Here is an 18,114-nt window from a genome sequence, read left to right as displayed (position 1 = left end):
CCTTGTCAAAGAGGGCGGAGGAGCGGACAGAGGTTCAGCGAACTCTTGTCCTATGGGTGGGAAACTACCCCTAAATGCGGAAGAAGCAGCTATGATCAACGGCATGAGGATGCAGAAAGCTATGGAGACCACTGCATGAAAGACACGTTACGTGTACCCACAGGACATGTGGCCCGTAATTGAAGTGTCATGGTGATCTCTCCATTGGCAAAAGATCAAAAGATGTCGGAATAGTCCCCCATTCGAATCTCCGAGAGAAGACTGCAAAGGGGGAGGTTACCATGAGAAAAGGATTGAATAATCAACGGAAGGATAACGTTCTACGAGTCGGGGCGTGGAAAGTCAGAAGCTTGAACGCGGTAAGGAAAGTAGAAAATCTGGAGAGGGAAATGCAAAGGCTCAATCTAGATATAGTAGGAGTTAGTGAAGTTTAAAGAAGACAAGGACTTCTGATCAGATAAGTATAGGGTAATATCAATAGCTTGCCGCCGTGGCCGAGCGGTTCTAGGCGCTTCAGTTTGGAACCGCGCTGCTGCTACGGTCGCAGGTTGAAATCCTGCGTCGGACATGGATGTTTGCGATGTCCTTAGGTTAATTAGGTTTAAGTAGTTCTAAGTCTATGGGACTAATGCCCTCAGATGTTATCAGATGTTACGTCCCATAGTACTTAGAGCCATTTGAACCATTTTAATATCAATAGCAGCTGAAAATGGTATTACGGAGAAAGGATTCGAATGAATAGGAAGCTAAGGCAGTGATAGTGTTGTTATTATCAGAATCGACAGCAAACCAACACAGACAACGATAGTTCAAGTCTACATGTCGACGTCGCAAGTTGAAGGTGGAGATAGAGGAAATGTGTGAGGTTATTGAAAGAGTAATACAGTATGTAAAGGGATATGGAAACCTAATAGTCATGGGGGACTGGAATGCAGTTGCAGGGGAACGAGAAGAAGAAGAGGTTACTGGAGAATACGGACTTGGGAGAAGGAATGAGAGAGGAGAAAGACTAATTGAGTTCTGTAATAAATTTCAGCTAGTAAGCGAAAACTCTGTTCAAGAATCACAAGAGGAGGAGTTATACTTGGAAAAGGCCGGGTGATACGGGAAGATTTCAGTTAGATTACATCACGATCAGACAGATTCCGAAATCAGATACTGGATTGTAAGGCGTACAAAGGAGCACACACTCAGATCACAATATAGTAGTGATGAAGAGTAGGCTGAAGTTCAAGACATTAGTCAGGAAGAATCAATACGCAAAGAAGTGGGATACGGAAGTACTAAGGAATGACGAGATACTTTTGAAGTTCTCTAAGGCTATAGATACAGCAATAAGGAACAGCTCAGTAGGCAGTACAGTTGAAGAGGAATGGACATCTCTAAAAAGGGCCATCACAGAAGTTGGGAAGGAAAACATAGGTACAAAGAAGGTAGCTGCGAAGAAACCATGTATAACAGAAGGAACACTTCAACTGATCGATGACAGGAGGAAGTACAAAAATGATCCGGGGAACTCAGGAATAGAGAAATAAAAGTCGCTGAGGAATGAAATAAATAGGGAAGCTAAGACGCAATGGCTGCAGGAGAAAAATCAAGACATCGAAAAAGAAATTATTGTCGGAAGACCACAATCAGCGTACAGGAAAGCCAGAACGACTATCGGTGACATTAAAAGCAACGGAAATTCCTCTGTTAAATGCAAAGGAGAAAGCGGGCAGATGGAAAGAATATATTGAAAGCCTCTGAGTGGAAATTTGATGTGATAGAAGAAGAAACAGGAGTCGATTTACAAGAGACAGGGGATCCAATATTAGAATCAGAATTTAGAAGAGCTGAAGAGAGATGTAAAATTCCATCAGAATTTCTAAAATCATTGGGGGAAGTGGCAACAAAACTACTATTCACGTTGATGTGTAGAATATATGAGTCTGGCGCCATACTTGAGGAAAAGCATCATCCACACAATTACGAAGACGGCAAGAGCTGACAAGTGCGAGAATTACCACACAATCGGCGTAACAGTTCATGCATCCTAGTTGTTTACAAGAAAAATATACAGAAGAATGGAAAGAAAATTGAGGATGCGCTAGATGACGATCAGTTTGGCTTTAGGAAAGGTAAAGGCACGAGGAAGGCAATTCTGACATTGCGGATAATAATGGAAGCAAGACTAAAGAAAAATCAAGACACGTTCGTAAGATTTTTCGACCTGGAATAAGAGTTCGACAATGTAAAACGGTGCAAGATGTTCGAAATTCTGAGAAAAGTAGGAGTGAGATATAGGGAGAGACGGGCCATCTACAGTATGTACAAGAGCCAAGAGGGAATAATAAGAATGGGCGACCAAGAACGAGATGCTCGTATTAAAAAGAGTGTAAGACAAGGACTTTCACCCCTACTGTTCAATCTGTACATCGGCGAAACAATGATGGAAATAAAAGAAAGGTTGAGGAGTGGAATAAAAATTCAAGTTGAAAGCACACGAGTGATACGATTCGCTGATGACATTACTATCCTGAGTGAAAGTGAAGAAGAATTACATGATCTGCTGAACGGAATGAACAGTGTAGTGAGTACAGACTGGATTGAGAGTAAATCGAAGAAGGACGAAGGTAATGAGAAGTAGAAATGAGAACAGCGAGAAAATTAACATCAGGTCTGATGGTCACGAAGTAGATTAAGTTAAAGAATTTAGATTCCTAGGCAGTAAAATAACCAACGATGAACGGAGCAAGAAGTACATCAAAAGCAGACTAGCAATGGCAAAAAGGGCATTCATAGCTAAGCGAAGTCTACTAACATCAAATATCGGCCTTAATTTGAGTAGGAAATTTGTGAGAATGTACGTCTGGAGTACAGAATTGTATGGTAGTGAAACAGACTGTGGGAAAGGCGGAACAGAAGAAAATCGATGCATTTGAGATGTGGTGGTACAGACAAATGTTGAAAATTTGGTGGACTGATAAGGCAAGGAATGAGAAGGCTCTGCGCAGAATCAGAGAGCAAAGGAAAATGTGGAAAACACTGATAAGGAGAAGGGAAAGAATGATAGGACATCTGTTAAGACATGTGAGAATGATTTACATGGTATTAGAGGGAGCTGTAGAGGGCAAAAACAGTAGAGGGAGATAGAGATTGGAATACATCCAGCAGATAATTGAGGACGTAGGTTGCGAGTGCTATTCTGAGCTGAAGAGGTTAGCATAGGAGAGGAATTCGTGGCGGGCCACATCAAACCGTTCAGGAGACTGACGACCAAAAAAATAAAATATGGACATTGATACTGGTAAGATAGTCACAGAAATTCGGGCACTTTAGAGAATGTTTTAATTTTAAGTTGCAAATCGGATAGAAAATGATAGAAATTTACGTTTCTCATGTGAATTATAAATTAAAATTTTTCTAGTTTTTCCTTTACTTGTACTGTGAAATCTTGTTTCTTGCCGAATTTCATGAATCCAGTTCAATAAGGTGCCATGTTTTGATGAGTCAGCCTGGAAGTATGAACACTGTTTATATTGTTCTGTCGATTCTTTGATTGCTCTGAGAGGAGGCTCATGAGACTAGAACACATGAAATTTTAGTTACATTATTACATAAATGAATAAAAGATTTACTACATTTGACAGACTTCTTTGCCGCTATTCTTTTGAGGTATAATGTTCAACATTAGTAACACCAAAAGATCACGTGAAACTTTACCGACTAGTTAGTCCTATATTAGGATGCTGACTGCTGTAGCGAAATAAGGCTGAACTCTTGCGTACTTGACCTTATGCAAAACTCCGTGTGAGGGCGCTGCTTATTGCTGAGACTGAGGTGTGGTCTTCTGGAGCACTCCCATACGGCGCTGCAGCTTGCAGCAAGCCCTTGCGAATGTTTGTAGTACCGATTCGCGTCACCGACTTCGGTGTGGCAAGGCGATCTCTAGACGAAACGACAAAAATATGTTACGTAAATGACAGTATCTTATGGCTGCATTGTCTCATAAGCTTAACTTCTGTACACTATCGAGGGGCCATAGACCAAGTAAGTGGTCTAAATTTCAACTTGATACAACCTGTTCATGAGAAAAAGGCGTCTTAACAGAAGGACAGAAAGGCATTCAGATAAAAATGAATATTGTGATGAGGCCAAAAATTAAAATTTTCGTATTTATCCATTTACTTGTACAGTGAAGCCTTTCTTCTTGCTTGTTGTCATGATTCTAGACCAACCTATAGCTTCTGGTAACTGAGTTTGCGAGTATCAAAATGCGTTGCTGTTGTGGTCCTCAGTCCAGAGACAGGTTTGATGCAGCCCTCTATGCTACTATACCCTGCACAAGCTGCTTCATCTCCAAGTAACTACTACAACCTACATCCTTCTGAATCTGCTTAAGTACTCATCTCTTGGGCTCCCTGTTCGATTTTTATCCTAAACGCTGCCTTCCAATACTAAACTGGTAATCCATTGGTGACACAGAATATTTCCAACCATCTGATCCCTTATTTTAGTCAAGTCGTGCCACAAATTCCTCTTCTCGGTTCTATTCAGTACCTCCTCACTAGTTACGTGATCTACCCATCTAATCTTCAGCTTTCTTCAGTAAACCACATTTCGGAAACTTCTATTCTCTTCTTGTCTAAACTAGTTATCGTCCATTATTCACTTCCGTACATGGCTACACTCCTTAAAAATGCTTTCAGGAACGTCTTTGACAAATCTGTACTCGATGTTAACAAATTTCTCTTCTTCAGAAACACCGTCCATTGCCAGTCTACATTTAATATCCTCTCTGCTTCGACCATCATAAGTTATTTTGCTCCCCAAATAGCAAAACTCATCTACTATTTTAAGTGTCATTTCCTAATCTTATTCCCTCAGAATTACCCGATTTAATATGACTATATTCCATTATTCTCGTTCTGCTTTCGTTGTCTTTCATCTTATATCTTCCTTTCAAGACACTGTCTATTCCCTTCAACTGCATTTCCAGGCCATTTGCTGCGTGACAGGATTACAATGTCATCAGCAAACCACAAGGTTTTTATTTCTTCATACATTTTAATTCCTACTCCAATTTTTTTCTTTTGTTTCCTTTACTGCTTGCTCAATATACAGATTGAATAACATCGGGGATAGGCTACAGCCCTGTCTCACTCCCTTCCCAACCACTGCTTCTCTTTCACGCCCCTCGACTCTAGTAACTGCCATCTGGTTTCTGTACAAATTGTAAATAGCCTTTCGGTCCCTGTTTTTGACCCCCAGTCACCTTCAGAAAGTATTCCAGCCAACATTGTCAAAAGCTTTATCTAAGTCTACAAATACTAGAAACGTAGGTTTGCCTTTCCTTAATCTAGCTTCTAAGATAAGTCGTAGGGTCAGTATTGCCTCACGTGTTCAGACATTTCTACGGAATCCAAACAACCTCTGGTTCTTTCAATTTAACCACATCCCATCTCCTTAAATTCCCATCTTTTCGCAGTTTCTTCAGTTTTAATCTACAGTTCATAATAGATTATGGTCAGTGTCCACATGTGGCCTTGGAAATGTCTTACAATTTAAAACCTAGTTCCTAAATCTCTGTATTACCATTATATAATTTATCTGAAACCTTCCAGTGTCTCCAGGCCTCTTCTACGTGTATAACCTTTCATGATTTTCAATCCACGCTTTAATTACTCTGCGCAAATTTCTACCAGACGGCTTCCTCTTTCATTCCTTACCCCCATCCCATATTTACCTGCAACTTTTCCTTCTATTTCTTTTCCTACTATCTAATTTCAGTCCCCAATGACTAATTTTTGTCTCTCTTCACTGTTTCAATGTCTTATCATACATTTCTTCAGTCTGTTCGTTGTCTGCGAAGCCAATTGGCACATAAACTTGTACTACTGTGGTAGGCGTGGGCTTTGTTTCTATCTACAATAATGTGCTCACTATGCTGTTCGTAGTAGCCTACCCGCGCTCCTGCTTTTTTATTCATTACTAAACCTACTCCTGCATTACGCCTGTTTGATTTTGTATTTATAACCCTGTATACTCCTGACGAGACGTCTTGTTCCCCTGCGACCGAACTTCACTAATTTCCACTGTATCTAAATTTAACCTATCCACTTCCCTTTTTAAATTTCCATATACACTCCTGGAAATGGAAAAAAGAACACATTGACACCGGTGTGTCAGACCCACCATACTTGCTCCGGACACTGCGAGAGGGCTGTACAAGCAATGATCACACGCACGGCACAGCGGACACACCAGGAACCGTGGTGTTGGCCGTCGAATGGCGCTAGCTGCGCAGCATTTGTGCACCGCCGCCGTCAGTGTCAGCCAGTTTGCCGTGGCATACGGAGCTCCATCGCAGTCTTTAACACTGGTAGCATGCCGCGACAGCGTGGACGTAAACCGTATGTGCAGTTGACGGACTTTGAGCGAGGGCGTATAGTGGGCATGCGGGAGGCCGGGTGGACGTACCGCCGAATTGCTCAACACGTGGGGCGTGAGGTCTCCACAGTACATCGATGTTGTCGCCAGTGGTCGGCGGAAGGTGCACGTGCCCGTCGACCTGGGACCGGACCGCAGCGACGCACGGATGCACGCCACGACCGTAGGATCCTACGCAGTGCCGTAGGGGACCGCACCGCCACTTCCCAGCAAATTAGGGACACTGTTGCTCCTGGGGTATCGGCGAGGACCATTCGCAACCGTCTCCATGAAGCTGGGCTACGGTCCCGCACACCGTTAGGCCGTCTTCCGCTCACGCCCCAACATCGTGCAGCCCGCCTCCAGTGGTGTCGCGACAGGCGTGAATGGAGGGACGAATGGAGACGTGTCGTCTTCAGCGATGAGAGTCGCTTCTGCCTTGGTGCCCAATGATGGTCGTATGCGTGTTTGGCGCCGTGCAGGTGAGCGCCACAATCAGGACTGCATACGACCGAGGCACACAGGGCCAACACCCGGCATCATGGTGTGGGGAGCGATCTCCTACACTGGCCGTACGCCACTGGTGATCGTCGAGGGGACACTGAATAGTGCACGGTACATCCAAACCGTCATCGAACCCATCGTTCTACCATTCCTAGACCGGCAAGGGAACTTGCTGTTCCAACAGGACAATGCACGTCCGCATGTATCCCGTGCCACCCAACGTGCTCTAGAAGGTGTAAGTCAACTACCCTGGCCAGCAAGATCTCCGGATCTGTCCCCCATTGAGCATGTTTTGGACTGGATGAAGCGTCGTCTCACGCGGTCTGCACGTCCAGCACGAACGCTGGTCCAACTGAGGCGCCAGGTGGAAATGGCATGGCAAGCCGTTCCACAGGACTACATCCAGCATCTCTACGATCGTCTCCATGGGAGAATAGCAGCCTGCATTGCTGCGAAAGGTGGATATACACTGTACTAGTGCCGACATTGTGCATGCTCTGTTGCCTGTGTCTATGTGCCTGTGGTTCTGTCAGTGTGATCATGTGATGTATCTGACCCCAGGAATGTGTCAATAAAGTTTCCCCTTCCTGGGACAATGAATTCGCGGTGTTCTTATTTCAATTTCCAGGAGTGTATATATATATATATACACACACACACACACACACACACATATATATATATATATATATATATATATATATATATATATATATATATAGTGTGACTAGGGTCTCCCGTCGGGTAGACCGTTCGCTGGGTGCAAGCTCTTCGATTTGACGCCACTTCGGTGACTTGCGCGTCGATGGGAATGAAATGATAATTAAGACAACACAACACCCAGTCCTTGAGCGGAGAAAATTGTATATAACATTCCAAAATGTGTGACAAACGGTTGTATCTTTCAGCTTTCATACAGCACAAAGCAACCACAGACTGTAGTAAAAGATATAAATTGAAACTTCATTTGTCTTACCGTTCCTGAGAGAATGGGATCTTAACTGACGGACAATAAATGACAAAAATTTTTTGTGTGTGATATAATTACAGATCAATATGTTTCAGATTTTTTCCTGTAATTGTACTGTTAAACCTAGTTACTATCAGCTGCATGATTCTAGGTCTACGACATGCACCCTATAGATTTTGATGAGAGAGTGCGAGTATCAAAGTGTGTGATGTAAATGGCCGTATCTGTTGATCGAGCTGCTTTATAGATTTTAATTTTTGCACCACCAAGGGACAGTGAGTGACAAATTACGACTTCATACGTCTACCCGTTCCTAAGAAAATTTGTTTTTAACAGACGGACAGAGAGACAGGCAGACAGATGGACAACAAACGTGATCCTATAAGGGCTGCATTTTAACCGATATATGTACGGAATCCAAATTACAAAAGGTTTCTACTTTTTCTGTTGACAGCAAAAATGTAATGAGTAACGATGGTGTCGTGTCACCGTTAAATTGCGATAAGTGCTTACCTTGGTGTTGGCCGAGGGAACCAGCATGCCGAGTGTGAATATCCCGAGCAGCGCGCCGTTCGTCACGCCTCCCACGCTGTAGCCCAGCTGTGGACACAAAGAGAAACGGCGCGCTGTTGTCACAAGATTAGCTGTAATAGGCAGTTAGCGGAGTAACGGCGGCAGCGCACACACTGGTAGCCTGGCGCGGCCGACTGACGGCCGTGTGGGAGTTCGCTCCTGGCACTCTGAAGGCTCTGGGCCCAGCTGGGATAGTTCAGCTAGTGGAGCACTGCCAGGACAAGGCAAAGCTAAAGTCTCGAGTCCCTGCACTGGAGGCATGTTTTAAACAGCTAAAAAACACCTCGTAGAACTTTATGTTTGCAATTTCGATCGTGCTCGTTTCTTGTCAATTTGTAAATTGTATTGATACATTTTCATTCCATTATTTAATGTTGCTTGCGCTAACCCTTGCTGAACGGAACGAAGTAAATTGGCTCGAGCGCCCCTATTTTGAAAAAAAAAAAAAAGAAGAAAATAAGGCCTGCTATACGTCAGTTTTATCAAATACTTGAGTATTGCTCTCCTGCTGGTAGCGTGGTAGCTTTATATTTACTTCAATAAATCGGTATTTTACAAAGAAAATAGTTGCCTACTGTAACAACAGAGACGTGTTTGCAATTAACTACCTCTTGTCACACAGCTCTACAATCAACAGTCCCATCTGGCGAGTAGCTAACAGGAATTTCCGATTTTCGAGTAAGGATAGATACACTGTGGAAGAAGTTCCTAATAATGTACTTTCTTAATTGGCGGGTATTCAAAATTCTCTTGGTATCGACGGGAGATGTAAAATAGCAAATTTTGGTGGCCGATGTACGAATGTGTGACGCTGCACTACAATTTCACCAAGCAGTCGGCAATAATGGTTAACAGGGGACATGTCGATACCAGGACACCGTCTTCGCAAATATCATTCGTATACTCAGTTGGACAGTAACTATGCCTCCGAGACAGGTGCGTGGACAATGTACGCAGATTTCATCATTCGAGAGAGGACGTGCTGTTGAGCTCAAGAAAGCTGGTTGGAGTAATCGGCGAATCGCTCCACATTTGAATAGTAGGTATGCTACTATTCGACGATGATGGCAGGAGTTTTTGAGCCATGGCCGAACACAGTTTGCACAAGAGAGGAAGCGGTCGATCTAGACGAATGACGATACATAAGGACCAGGCAATCATCAGAGAGGCACTCAGGAACCACGGATTCCTCATTATCATCGACACGACGTGCTACCGGTACTGCAGTTAACCACAAGGACCGTAAGTAGGTGGCTCACAGAAAGGGGGCTGAGCTCACGGCGCTTCATGCGGTGGCTGCCATTGACCTCTGTACGCTGACAAGCTCATGTGCAGTGGTGTCGGCACATTCTGCCTGGAACCTTACTGACTGGAGTGATGAGACACATTTCACGTCCCGGTGACCAGTTGTTTCTGGAAATGCGCCGGACAGCAGTGGGATACAAAGCTAACTGTCGCCCATCATGTGGCCTGAGAACCTCGAATGATGCTCTGGAGTGCCTTTTCATTTCATTGATTGACCCCTTAAGTTGTCATTCGCGGCACGCTTCAAGCACAGCGGTATGTCAACAATATTTTACGATCCGATTTGTTGCCCTTCATGGCAAGCCATATTGGGCTTGGAACTTCCTGGCAGATTAAAACTGTGTGCTGGACCGAGACTCGAACTCGGGATCTTTCCCTTTCGCGGGCAAGTGCTCTACCAACTGGGCTACACAAGCACGACTCACGCCCCGTCCTCACAGCATTACTTCTTCCAGTACCTCGTCTCCTACCTTCCAAACTTTGCAGAAGCTCTCCTGCGAAACTCCGCTGCAGGGCGAAAGTCTCATTCTGGAAACATCCCCCAGGCTGTGGCTAAGCCATGTCTCCGCAATATCCTTTCTTTCAGGAATGCTAGTTCTTCATGATTCGCAAGAGAGCTTCTGCAAAGTTTGGAAGGTAGGAGACGAGGTACTGGCAGAAGTAAAGCTGTGAGGACGGGGCGTGAGTCGTGCTTGGGTAGCTCAGTTGGTAGAGCACTTGCCCGCGAAAGGCAAAGATCCCGATTTCGAGTCTCGGTCCGGCACACAGTTTTAATCTCCCAGGAAGTTTCATATCAGCGCACACTCCGCTGCAGGGTGAAAATCTCATTCTGGAAGCATATTGGGTTTGCATTTCAGCAAATCAGTGCCCACCTGCACATGGCGAGCGTTTCTACCGCTTAGCTTCGTGCTGGAGCATAAACGACAGCGCCCTCCAATGATCTCGGGATTTTGGCAATCTAGCGCACCAATTGGACAGAATTTAGCACGATTTCCCTCAAGAGGACATCCGACACCCCTGTCAGTGCCAAGCCGAATAAGGGCCAGAAGTGGACGAACACGTTATTGACTTGTTAAGCTCTGTCTCGCGGATAATGCCCGCAGCTCATGGTCTCGCGGTCGCGTTCTCGGTTCCCGAGCACGGGGTCCCAGGTTTGATTCCCGGCGAGGTCAGGGATTTTCACCTGCCTCTAGATGCCTGGGTGTCTGTTGTCCTCATCATTTCATCACCATCTATGCAAGTGGCGAGATTGGACTGAGCAACGGTTTGGTATTTGTACGGAGGCTAATAACCGCGCAGTTGACCAACCAAACATCATCTCTTGGATAAGTCATCCATCATCAGCAAAATTTGCAGGTGCAAGTAACTTTCACATGTGACATGTCACTTCCGAGTGACGTAACTCAACGAAACTTGGATCACACGTTGAACGAGCTGCTGCAGCGTAGCTCAGAAGTAACTGAAACAAATATATGTTTTCATTTCTTGGTTAAGAGTGTGACCACTACGGACGGCGATGTATGCTCTAAAATGTGCTTCCATGCTGTACATAAGATTGGTATGTTCTTGTGGTAGGGCTTTCCATTCTTCCACCAGCGAGGCTGACAGCTGATGGAGGGTCTTTGTTGCATGTGGACATGCTGCAATATGGCACCTCAATGCATTCCACACCCATTTCATACGATTTAATCAGGGGAAAATTGTGCTACTGAGCTATGATTATTTCAAGAGAAACAGATGTGAGGGTAAGGAATTTGCCTCAGAAAGTGCTCTGCTGGACGGATGATCTCTAACACTTCAGAACATTTATAAGAAATTTCATGTCATTTATCTGTATAGACGATTTACTCGATTTTATCAGTTCAAACATTCCGTAAATTTTATCATAACATAGTTCTCCAGGAACATTTAACTAAAATTATCTATCGAATTATTTATTTCGTATTATAGCAACTTTTTGATACATGAACAGATGTAAGAAAATGTTTCCTTAACTAATGTTTGTCGGCTGCATCGGGTTGGCAACGCAGAGCTAAAAATCAGGGAAACAACCAATGAAATACCTTGGATGGGCTTCAAACCAATGTTCAAATGGAACAAGTAATGTTTGATTATCCCATACTGAAAGAATTAAATGACTATAAACACAAATTAATCTTGTATATCTTGTTAAATTCATTGACATTTTCTATAGCTCCTAGCCTAATGAACAATTGATTTCAACAGTGAAAATCTGCACAATATTTTAATATTAAATTATGTTCGTTTTCACGTTTTATTTTACAATTACAATAATGACAGACATTTTCATCACTTTAGGTCCTGTCAATTGCAGTAATGAATAATATTAATAAAAGACCCAACTTTAAACGTTACATTTAGAACAGGAACTGTACTCATATTGAAGATATATCAGTCTTTCGTAGATGCTGCCTCTTCACTGATTTTCAGGAATTCTGAATTTAACATTGCACTACATTTAATTGGTAGAATTACATTTTTTACAAAAAAAATGCACGTCACATACTACATCCAATCTGTCCTGCACTTCACTTGATGCAAACCGTCCTGTGGCTACATTCTTGCGTCAGATGTTTCTGAAGTTCTATTTCAAACACGTGTTCTGACGTAACTGAAATACTAGGTGGCTGTTACTGCTCCGGCGGTTCTGATATACATGAAGAAATGAACTGAGAAGTTCTCAAGATGAGAAACCATGAATTTTAATAAGATGTTCTGATGTTTTGTAAGAGAGAAATCTTTACGCGAAAATTTACCTATTTAGTGTGATCATAATTTGTATTATTTTTCGTGATAAAATGTGCTACTGACAAGATGGAAAGCACCATTGCGTTCACAATTTCAAGTGCACAAATTGAACCACTACATTTGAGCCTGTATTGAATCTGCGCTTACACCATCGTTCACATATAATTGAATATTCTTAGGGCTATCAGAGACGCAAATTTAGAAATAATTTAAATGTATACTTTCACTGGAGAGTGAATACGTTATCTGAACTGAAACAACAACTGAATGTTATGAAAAATATGACAACATTATTATCAATTCATCGTATGAAGTTTTTCAAGCAAGTATATTTACAAACAACTGATTTAAAACAAATAGAATACAAAAATGTAAAAATTATTTACTTGAGCTAATAAACTTAGTAAACAAGGATGTTTTTAAAATCTAACTACTGATGTGGACACTTTTGTATGGAGTGAAATTATTCTACATTTTGAATGATTGTGGCATCTTACATAATCAGGAAAGAAAATGCTTTGCGTTCCCTAATGCAAGCTTCAATTCGCCAAACTCATTATAAAGCTGCGTTCACCAGTTTTTTTCCTGTTTATCACAGGTATGTCTACTACACTCTTGAAAATGTCTGCGATTAATATTTCACACCGAGGTGAAAAATATGGAGAGGGCTAGTGTGAAGAATAATATTGTACAGTAGCTTTCAGGTAAAAAGTACCGAATGTACTGTAAAAGTATACTCTATTAAAAAAGCATACACTACCAGAATAAATTTGTTAGAAAAATGAAACGACGGTACCTCCTCATTTCGTAAAGATACGATTTTACGTATACAGACTGAAGCAGCGAGTGAAAATTTGTACGAAGACCGGGAATCGAACCAGCTTACTAGACAGGGGCGCTAGCCTCTAAGCCACGTTGTCAAAGTGGTTCGCACAACTGCAGAGACTACACTTGCACGCTTCCCTCCTCTATCCATATTCTCACTGCCGCCTCAGTGTACTCTAATTTCCCCTTCACACACGAACAGAACTACCGAACCTCTACATGTTCTGGAATAGCTCCTCACCATTGAACATAAATGACGGATCCAGCCTGAATCCCACGTGTAGGTACTTACATGAATTTTCAATTGCCACTTTAGTCTGTTTACATAAAATTTGTTAGAGGATGAAACGAACAGAAGCTCAAAGACTGTATCAGACTAAAGATCCAGTTGATTACATAAACCTTTCAGATTTTTTTCTGCTGAAAGGTATTTGGTATCAGAATTATCGTTTTAACTTGGTAACTAATTTTAATCTCATTTCTCGTATTGTCCGATTGTTGCCGTTAGTACCCTACAACAAACGTCCGGAGTCCTTCAGAACTCTTGCGTATACGCTGACTTAGAGATGGATGCTTACCTCCAGAATTGTTCCCAGCCTCTCGACAATGTAGACCATTCCTACGGTGATGATGCGCACAACCAGCACGATGGCCTGCATTATTAAGTTCACCAGCAGATATGTCTTCCGTTTGGGCATCAGGGGCAGCAGGAAGTCCTCGTAGATAGTACCAGAAAGAGCGTTGAGAGTTCCAGACATGGAACTGAAATCAAGCGCTCATTGCTAAGATAGTTCAAATGGCTCTGAGCACTATGGGACTTAACGTCTGAGGTCATTAGTCCCCTAGAACTTAGAACTACTTAAACCTAACTAACCTAAGGACATCACACACATCCAAGCCCGAGGCAGGATTCGAACCTGCGACCGTAGCGATCGCGCGGTTCCAGACTGTAGCGCCTAGAACCTCTCGGCCACTGCGGCCGGCATTGCTAAGATGTGTAAGACGAATTATTAGTGGTACAGAATAAATATACTCAAACACCAAGCAAATTTTCACATCTGAACACTGATATTAATGTAGTAAGTTCAGGATGATTTCGTGATGTTACAAACTTTCAGGAATAGTGAAACAAAGCTTAATATGTCAGTTTGAGGTAGGGATCCTAGTCCGGAAACAAGCTATCCGAAATATATGACCGAAAAACTTTCTGATGTCTGACAGTGGAGTACAAGTATCGATGCTGCTGTTAAGATTATATGGCAGGCAACTTTCAGAGGTGGGAGTATAGACCAAACCTGGAAAAAAAAGTCCAGTAAACATGAGCACTTCTTCATCACAGTGGTTCAACGCAATTAAATTTTCCTTGGAGACGTGTACATCTCCATAGATACAATGGTGATGACTGTAGTAACAAGTGTACAGTAATAAAATCGACAAACTCTATTGAATTTACTTATTCCTCACACTACATGTTTCGGAAGATACGTTCCAATTTCTCCTACAGTTAAATGAAGTGTTTACACTCCCATGAATACATTGCAAAGATGTGTAATCATGACAGTATCTTAGAACCAGTAGGTACGACAGTTTGTGACACTATTGTTTCCGGTTCAATATGGAACGCAGTCTCGCAGCTGATAAACGGGCACAAGTGATAATTTTTTACTCAACTTGATTAATCTATGTCAAATGAAATGTGTCGAATTAAACTGGCAACGGTTCCAGTTCCCTTCTTCGGTTAAAGAAGTCCAGAATGAAATTATGCATCTAGGTGGTCACATCCTAAAACATAGTTTAATTGCGGATCATTTGGAAAGAGATATTCTTTGTCATACTGTCGTACTATTGCTTGTTGAAGTTATTTTGTCCCATTGTCGGTTTGGCTCTTAGCATGAACGGCAAGGTCTCAGTTGTAGTGAAATCTGGACTATAACTGCGCCGTCAGTACTGCATGCTGGTATTCATCGACCATAAGCAACACCGAGGTCGATCGTACGTGTTCTCCAAGACTCCCCTGCTGCAGAGCCTGTACGCACCTGAGGGCAGCGCCGAATATGCCGGCGACGAAGAGGCCCGGCAGTCCGGGGACGTGGCCGGCCACCCGCATCACGTAGAAGGGCAGCAGCTGGTCGGGACGAGACACCTCCTGCACCGCCGTGGCAGCCGAAGACATTGTAAACATCACATCGCAGACGTATTTCAGCTCACTATATTAATAAATTCTTTCAGCAACAAGATATGCAATAAACTGCGACACATCTATGGCACATTTATCAGGAATAAGTAAAAAAACGGATATTTTTATTTCACTCACAGCAGTTGGATTTTGGACATCCATTTTGTAGCTTGTCAGTGCAGTGTGGACAAAACTGACATGACCCGGGAAATACTTCATGCACCTTTAGGTGGGCAGTCCAGCTAACAACATACACTACTGACTATTAAAATTGCTACGCCAAGAAGAAGGCAGATGATAAACGGGTATTCATTGGACATATACAGGGTGTTGCAAAAAGCTATGGCCAAACATTCAGGAAACATTCCTCACACACAAATAAAGAAAAGGTGTTATGTGGACATGTGTCCGGAAACGCTTAATTTCCATGTTAGGGCTCATTTTAGTTTCGTCAGTATGTACTGTACTTCCTCGATTCACCGCCATGATTTCATATGGGATAATCTACCTGTGCTGCTAGAACATGTGCCTTTACACGTACGACACAACATGTGGTTCATGCTCGATGGAGCTCCAGCACATTTCTGTCGAAGTGTTCATACGCTTCTCAACAACAGATTCGGTGACCGATGGATTAGTAGAGGCGGACCAATTCAATGGCCTCCACTTTGAAAGCTCTTGTGTACGCAACCCCGGTACCAAATGTAGAGACTCTTCGTGCTGGTACTGTGCACGGCTGTGATACAATACGCCATTCTCCAGGGCTGCATCAGCGCATCAGGGATTCCATGCGACGGAGGGTGGATGCATGTAATGTCGCTAACGGAGGACATGTTGAACATTTCCTGTAACAAAGTGTTTGAGGTCACGCTGGTACGTTCTGTTAATGTGATTTGAAGAGAAGTAATAAAATGAGCTCTAACATGGAAAGTAAGCGTTTCCGGACACATGTCCACATAACATACTTTCTTTCTTTGTATGTGAGGAATGTTTCCTGAAAGTTTGGCCGTACCTTTTTGTAACACCCTGTATATTATACTAGAACTGACATGTGATTAAAATTTCATGCAATTTGGCTGCATAGATCGTGACAATTCAGTACCCAGTACAACCACCCCTGGCCGTAATAACGGACCTGATACGCCTGGACATTGAGTCAAACAGAGCTTGGATGGCGTGTACAGGTACAGCTGCCCATGCAGCTTCAACACGATACCACTGTTCATGAAGAGTAGTGACTGGCGTATTGTGACGAGCCAGTTGCTCGGCCACCATTGGTCAGACGTTTTCAATTGGTGAGAGATCTGGAGAATGTGCTGGCCAGGGCAGCAGTCGAACATTTTCTGTATCCAGAAAGGCCCGTACAGCACCTGCAACATGGGGGGTCGTGCGTTATATTGCTGAAATGTAGGGTTTCATAGGGATCGAATGAAGGGTAGAGCCACGGGTCGTAACACATCTGAAATGTTGTGACCACTGTTCAAAGTGCCGTCAGTGCGAACTAGAGGTGACTGAGACGTGTAACCATTGACACCCCTACCATCACGCGCGGGTGATACGCCAGTATGGCGATGACGAATACACGCTTCCAATGTGCATTCACCACGATGTCGCCAAACACGGATGCGACCATCATGCTGTAAACAGAACCTCGATTCATCCGAAAAACTAAGGTTTTGCCATTCGTGCACACAGGTTCATCGTTGAGTACACCATCGCAGGCGCTCCTGTCTGTGATGCAGCGTCAAGTGTAACCGCAGCCATGGTCTCCGATAGTCCATGCTGCTGCAAATGTCGTCGAACTGTTAGTGCAGATATTTCTCCTGCAAACGTCCCCATTTCTTGACTCAGGGAACGAGACGTGGATTCACGATCCGTTACGGCCATGCGGATAAGATGCCTGTCATCTCGGCTCCTAGTGATACGAGGCCGTTGGGATCCAGCACGGCGTTCCGTATTACCCTCCTGAACCCACCGATTCCATGTTCTGCTAACAGTCACTGGATCTCGACCAACGCGATCAGCAATGTCGCGATACGATAAACCGCAATCGCGATAGGCTACAATCCGACCTTTATCAGTCAGAAACTTGATGGTACCCATTTCTCCTCCTTACACGAGGCATCACAACAACGTTTCACCAGGCAACGCAGGTCAACTGCTGTTTGTGTATGAGAAATCGGTTGGAAACTTTCCTCATGTCACCGCATTGTAGGTCGACACCGGCGCCAACCTTGTGTGAATGCTCTGAAAAGCTTATCATTCGCATATCATGCATGTTCTTCCTGTCCATTAGCTTTCGCGGCTGTAGCACGTCATCTTCGTGGTGTAGCAATTTTAATGGCCACAAGTGCATATTATGCTTGCCGATGACGTACAATGGATTCCCTATCTTGAGAAGAATGATTTCTTTTCCGAGCCACTTCCACAGTGAGCTGACAAAAGATGTGGGACAGCGTTATGCTCATGTACAGCTGATCACAGTGTCGTGCACACATGGTATAAAAGAGCAGTGCGTTGGCGTAGCCGTCATTTATATACAAGCACCTCGCGTGAAAAGGTTTCCGACGCGATTGTGGCA

At 43.4% G+C, this 18,114-nt stretch overlaps 1 protein-coding gene across 1 annotated transcript in view; it reads right to left on the bottom strand.

The window, feature by feature from the left end:
* The window catches only part of LOC126482158 (sodium-coupled monocarboxylate transporter 1-like), a 101,636-nt gene that overhangs the window by 14,835 nt on the left and 68,687 nt on the right, over positions 1-18,114 (bottom strand). Inside the window, exons 8-11 of the mRNA XM_050106134.1 lie at positions 15,394-15,503; positions 13,936-14,119; positions 8,573-8,704; positions 8,399-8,485 (exon numbers count right to left, since the gene is read on the bottom strand). Coding sequence (XP_049962091.1) covers positions 8,399-8,485; positions 8,573-8,704; positions 13,936-14,119; positions 15,394-15,503 — 513 coding nt within the window. The remainder of the gene's footprint in view (positions 1-8,398; positions 8,486-8,572; positions 8,705-13,935; positions 14,120-15,393; positions 15,504-18,114) is intronic.

Source organism: Schistocerca serialis, chromosome 5, assembly GCF_023864345.2.
Source record: "Schistocerca serialis cubense isolate TAMUIC-IGC-003099 chromosome 5, iqSchSeri2.2, whole genome shotgun sequence".
NCBI classification, from domain to species: Eukaryota; Metazoa; Arthropoda; class Insecta; order Orthoptera; family Acrididae; genus Schistocerca; species Schistocerca serialis.
Note: the sequence above shows the minus strand (reverse complement) of the source record. Positions and strands in the feature narration are given on the sequence as shown.